The 6000-nt window shown below is 46.8% G+C and overlaps 1 protein-coding gene across 7 annotated transcripts in view; it reads right to left on the reverse strand.

Moving 5' to 3' along the window:
- The window catches only part of ILRUN (inflammation and lipid regulator with UBA-like and NBR1-like domains), a 111915-nt gene extending 110120 nt beyond the window's left edge, over nt 1–1795 (reverse strand). For 2 of the 7 annotated variants that reach the window (XR_006352739.1, XM_043962612.1), the window contains exon 1: nt 1413–1786. Coding sequence is in view for 6 of the 7 variants with exons in the window: in XM_043962612.1 (XP_043818547.1) it covers nt 1413–1570 (158 nt within the window). In the remaining variant the exon portion in view is untranslated. Of the gene's footprint in view, nt 1–1412 lie in introns of all 7 variants that reach the window. The other 5 variants (XM_043962614.1, XM_043962615.1, XM_043962616.1 and 2 more) reach the window with 4 other exon arrangements.
- Between the last annotated feature and the right edge of the window lie 4205 nt (nt 1796–6000).

Raw genomic sequence — 6000 nt, forward strand, 5'->3', positions numbered from 1 at the left:
GGTCTGCTACTTAAAACATTTTTAGGCGCTAGGACTTAACTGGGACTTTAAGGGTCAAGTAAGTCATTCGATCCCATTCTTTACTATTCCTACTGGCCTTAAAAAAACTACCATGAGAGAGCAGGGAGGCATTTCTGAGGATGCAGGAAGCAGGGAAGGCAGATATTGGGCCTAGTCTGACTGACTGATACACAGACACTGGCAGTGGACTCACTGGCTTGTGTCAGTACAATAAACACGTGACCTCAAAGATAGGTAGAGATTTGAACAGGATCTTATGTTTACAGTAACTTTTCTGGCTGTGGTCATTTAAAAGTGTTTATGCAGAATTCAGTAATCTCAGGATAAGAAGGTGGGAGGTTGTGGGAGTGATGCCAAAGAAAACAAGGTGCCACATGTCAGGAGACTGAGTGCCCAACACAAAGGGTAAAGGGCATCCCCTCTACTACATCTTGACCAAAGAGAAATTAGCTTCCTAAAAAGTGGCTTACTTTTAAGCACTTAAAGAGTTCTCCATTCCTCTACCTTCCACTTAAAATAAACCCATTTCAGAAAAAGAACAGCACTGTTCCCAGAGTATTGTGCCCCTCCCCTACTGGAATCCTGAAGCCCTCAGAGAACAGATTGAGGACCCCCTAATTCAGACTTCTTCCCTCTTCCCTGCCTTTTCCCTTCTCTGAGTCTTCTTCAAATATCCCTAATTTCCTCACAAGCTCTCCTCCCAAAGCATTCCGCTTTCTTCCAAGGTATTATTTTCCTTTCCTAAAGTTTCTTCAACCCCTGCCTCTGAACTCTCCCTAGTCTATTCCACTGATCCCAGCTTCCTCCTCGAGTGTCATCCTAAGCAGATACCTTTACCAACTACTGCCTTTCCTCCAATTCCCCAGGGTCCCACCAAAAAAAAAAAAAATCACTCAGTCCCCCAAAACACTCCTCCCGTTTCCCGGCTGCCCCCACCTCCCCTAAACCTCCCTGATTGCCTCCCCTCTCCTCCAATGGCTCAAGCCCTTCTATCTAACCCTACCTCTTCTGCTCCTGGCCACAGCAACTTCCCCTACTTTCCCCCAGGCCCATGTCTGCCCCCTGCTCGAGCCCTGCCTGGCTCCTCCCAGGACCTTCGCTCTTCCCCTAATTCCCCGCCAGTTCGGGCCCCCAACTAACTCTGCCCAGGACCCTTTACGTCTTTTCCAGATCCCTGCCTGCTTAGGCCCCCAACTCTGCCCAGGACCCTCTCTTCTTCGCCCAACTGCTTGCCTGCCCAGGCCCCTTACGAGCTCTGCCCAGGCCCTCCCCCCAGACCTATGCCCCTCATACCCCTGGGCCCCGGCCCGGGCCGGACTGCCGACTCGGCCGTCCCTCCGAGGCCCCTGCCTGCCCTGTCCCGCCCGGGGCGGGCGCGCTGCCGGGCTCACCAGTTGGTCATGTCCAGGAAGAAGGCGCAGCCGGCCGGGTTGAGCTGGAAGCCGAGCAGCCGCTGGAACTCGGAGATGAGCACGTCCTTGTCGGTGGTGCCCAGGCAGCTGAACTTCTGCATCAGCTCCGGGTCCAGGTCCACGTCCATGCCCTCCATGGCGGGGGCCGGACACCCCTGCCGCCCAGACAGCCGCCGCCGCTACAACCGTGCCTCTCTTCGCCGCCGCCGCCGCCGCCGGGCGCTGCTCCCCTGGCTCCACCCCCCCGCCCCCCGGAGCCGAGCCCGAGCCCGAGCCCGCTCCGCCCGGCTGAGGTAGGTAGGTAGGCCCCGGCCCTCTCACCGCTTCATGGGGGCAAAGTCTCGCTCGCTCTCGTTCTCGCTCTCACACTCCGCGTTCGCCCCCGCCCCCACCCCCCGCCCCCCCAGCGCCGCCGCGGCCGCCGCGGCCGCCGCCTCCTCCTCCTCCTCCGCCTCCCCCCCGCCTCTTCTCCAGACCTCCGCCTCCACCTTCTCCTTTCCCTCCTCCTCCCGCGCCGCACCCACTGCGCAGGCGCCGCGGCCCGGCGGGGGGTGGAGGGGGCCACCCCCTCCCTGCCCCTTCCTTTCCTGAGTCCCCCCGCCCCTCAGTGACGTCACAACCCCGTGACGTCCCCCGCGTGACCTCAGCGCGGTGGAACGAGCTGGAGGGAAGGGGCGGGGGAAGAGCCAGCGGAGCTCGCTCCTTGATGGAGCTCAGGCTATGAAGAGGAAAGCCAACCCCGAGAAGGTCGTGGTCTGACCGGGCTGAGGAGGTAGCTGGCGCTCCGGCCCTAGTAGAAAGGCTCGGGAGATAACCCCGGCCTGCCTAAGGGAGCTGGGTTCAAAGTGTGCCTTTGCAGTGGCAATCAGTGCCTCCGAGACTTTTGCCAGAGCATCTTGTCTCAGTTTCCTGAGCTATAAAATGGGAATGATATACTATAGGGATGGAAACCGTGGCGTTGTGGCACTTAATAAATGCTGGTTGACATCAAAAAGAAAAAAAGGAGTGTGGGACTTTTGGCTTAAAAAGCTAGCTGGCATTGTTATTCTACAGATGAAACCAGCAGATTGTGACTTGCTGAAGGTCACAGAAATAAGTGACCTCCTTCTTTGAAACTGATCTGCCAGAGAGGGGAAGGGAGAAGAGGGGGTGGAAGTGAAGAATCATTGATCTTAGATTTCCAGTTGAAGTGGTTCTTAGAGTCACTAAATTGTGGTGTTCTAGAGCAGAGCGATCCTACCCCGGTTATATAGGTATATAAAATTGATATACATAACCTTTTACTGTTGCCAAGTTTTTCGCAACCCCCCACATTCAGTTATGTGACGGGTCACAACCCACAGTTTAAGAAGCTTTGTAGACCCAAGAGAATAGTTCATCAAGGCCAACCCTTTTATTTTATAGATTAGGAAAACAAGGCCACTCTGGAGGGAGTGATTTACCCAAGGTAACACAGGAAAACCGGGAAAATAAAGCATAAGCCTATTGATTTTTCCAGGTCCAGTTTTCTGTCAACAAGCATTATTAAGCACTTCCAAGGAGTGTACATTTAAAGTTTCATAATTAAGATTCTTAGAGTAAAACAGCCTAGAGTATATACATCCTTAATGATAATCATTCACTTTAATTCAATATCAATATGTTGTTTACATACACATATCATGGTAATAATATATTTACATAGAGACATATATTTCTTATTACACAAATGGTTGCATCTTTCTTCCAATTACACCCAAGCTGAGGGCTAACACAATGCATATACAAACCAAAAACATCCTCATAAACTACACGATGCAATCAAAGGTTTGGTCAACCCCTCACCAAAAACTGGCTAAGCCCCAGTAACTTGTTATCCATGTTCAACAGTAACAAACCCTGTAACACACATTTTAGCCACCTGGGGTCTGTGGTGCACCTCCTTGCTCTGGCCCCCATTATGAGCTCAATGAATCAATGAATATTAAAACCAAAAGGAGCCTCATACAACATCTAGTAATTAATTGGCAGAAAAGGAGAATGAAAGGCTGTAGAGGTCTAGTAGAAGAACCAGGATTTTCCATGCTACCTTTTTCTGATGCTCTGGTCTCAGGCCCGCCAAAGGTAAGTCCCAGACCCACAGTCTTGTGGTGGCTGAGGCCCCAGAAGGGTTAGGAGGAGGGATGTTCTGCCTCTCTCCCCTCCACTAAAGGTCAGGGTTGTAGAGGGGGGTCAACCTTTAGAAGAAGCAGTTACTATTAGGTCTTTTTCCCAGAGATCATAAAAAAGGGAAAAGGACCCACATGTACAAAAATATTTATAGCTCTTTTTGTGGTGGCAAGGAATTGGAAAATGAGGGGCTGCCCATCAACTGGGGAATGGCTGAACAAGTTGTGGTATATGAATGTAATGGAATTCTATTGTGCTGTAAGAAACGATGAGCAGGCAGATTTCAGAGAAACCTGGAAAGACTTGCATGAACTGATGATGAATGAGATGAGAAGAACCAGGAGAACATGGTACACAGTATCAACAATATTGTGTTTTGATCAACTGTGATAGACTTGATTCTTCTCGGCAATACAAGATAGTTCCAAAGGATTCATGATGGAAAAGGCTCTCCAAACCCAGAAAAAAAAGAACTGTGGAATACAGATGCAGATTCAACCATACTATTTCTTTTGTTTTTAGTGCTGTTTTTCTTTTTTGAGGTTTTTCCTTTTTGCTCTGATTCTTCTTTCACAGCAAGACTAATGTATAAATATGTTTAATGTGATTGTACATATATAACCTATATCAGATTACTTGTTGTCTTGGGGAAGGACGGAGGGGAGGGAGAAAAATTTGAAACTAGAAATCTTATGAAAACAAATGTTGAAAACTATCTTTATATGTAACTGTAAAATAATAAAAATACTTTTATAATTAAAAAAAAGAAGCCATTACTAAAAAAAAAATGTTGTTTTTTTTTAATAAAGAAGCAGTGGGGGGGCAGCTAGGTGGCGCAGTGGATAAAGTACTGGCCCTGGAGTCAGGAGTACCTGAGTTCAAATCCGGACTCAGACACTTAACACATACTACCTGTGTGACCCTGGGCAAGTCACTTAACCCCGATTGCCTCACTAAAAAAATTTAAAAATTTTAAAAATTTAAAAAATAAAGAAGCAGTGGGGCAACTAGGTGGCACAGTGGATAAAGCACGGGCCCTGGATTCAGGAGGACCTGAGTTCAAATCTGACCTCAGACACTTGACACTAGCTGTGTGACCCTTGGCAAGTCACTTATCCCTCATTGCCCCGCCAAAAAAACAAAAAAATAATAAAGAAGCAGTTACTGTCATGTGCCCCCTAGTAGTTACTGCTCATCCAGGTGTCATCATTTATCCCCAACTTTTTTTCCTTTCCTTTCTCCAAGATTGAAACATAAAATATTCTATTCAATTTTTTAAATATTTATGGACTGTGTACCAAATGTTGTGCTAGACACTGGGAGTACAAAAGCAGAGAAAACAATGTCTGACTTCAAGGAAATTGCAGTAACATGAGCACTGATGTTTATACTGCACTTTTGCATGCATTATTTTATTTGAACCCCACAGCAACTCTAAAAAATTACTACAAACATCCCAATTTTACAGAGGAGAAAATTTGTCTAAAGTCACAAAGGTAATAATAGTCCTAGGCAGGTTTTGAACCCAGGTTTATCCTGACTGCAAGGCCAATATATTTTCCATTATACCACATTGCCTCCCTTAAGTCAATAGAGAATTATGTATGATGTGAAATAATCATAATAGTAACATTTATATGGCATTTGATGTATATCTTTTAACTATTCGGCTCACAAAAACACTACGATGTAATTGTCTGCCCATCATCCCTATTTTATAAAAGAAAATAAGGCTCAGGGAAGTTAGAATACTTACTTGCCCAAGATCTCAGAGCTAAGAGATGTGGGAGCAGGGTCATACTGGTGAACTTTTAATAACTGACTCTCCAAAATTACCCATAAAACACTTTTAAGTTTAATCTGCAGTTGTAACATTTTCTTTATCACTTAAGTCTAAAGTATCAACAAAACAATAAATCGAGTTCTGATTTGTAGTTTGCTATTTTCTGAGGTCTAAATTGCTCACACTGAAAACTTAGCAATAAGCACATGTGAGCTCGTCTGAGCTGGCTCCAGCACTCTCCTGTGTGTGAGCCAGAAAATCCAGGTCTTCCTAAAACCAAGTCCAGAATTGTATCTACTGTGCCACATGGCCTCCAGGTCAAATGTGATAAAGATGTTATTGTCGGGGCAGCTAGGTGGCGCAGTGGATAGAGCACTGGCCTTGGATTCAGGAGTACCTGAGTTCAAATCCAGCCTCAGACACTTAACACTTACTAGCTGTGTGACCCTGGGCAAGTCACTTAACCCCAATTGCCTCACTAAAAAAAAAAAAAAAAAAAGATGTTATTGTTGTTTTTCTGTCCTGTCCAATTCCATGTGGTTTTCTTGGCAAAGATACTAGAGTGGTTTCCCATTTCCTTCTCCAGTGGATTAAAGCAGACTTGCCCAGGGTCACACAGCTAGTACAGATCTAAGG

The sequence above is a fragment of the Dromiciops gliroides genome, chromosome 4 (genome assembly GCF_019393635.1).
Source record: "Dromiciops gliroides isolate mDroGli1 chromosome 4, mDroGli1.pri, whole genome shotgun sequence".
NCBI lineage: Eukaryota > Metazoa > Chordata > Mammalia > Microbiotheria > Microbiotheriidae > Dromiciops > Dromiciops gliroides.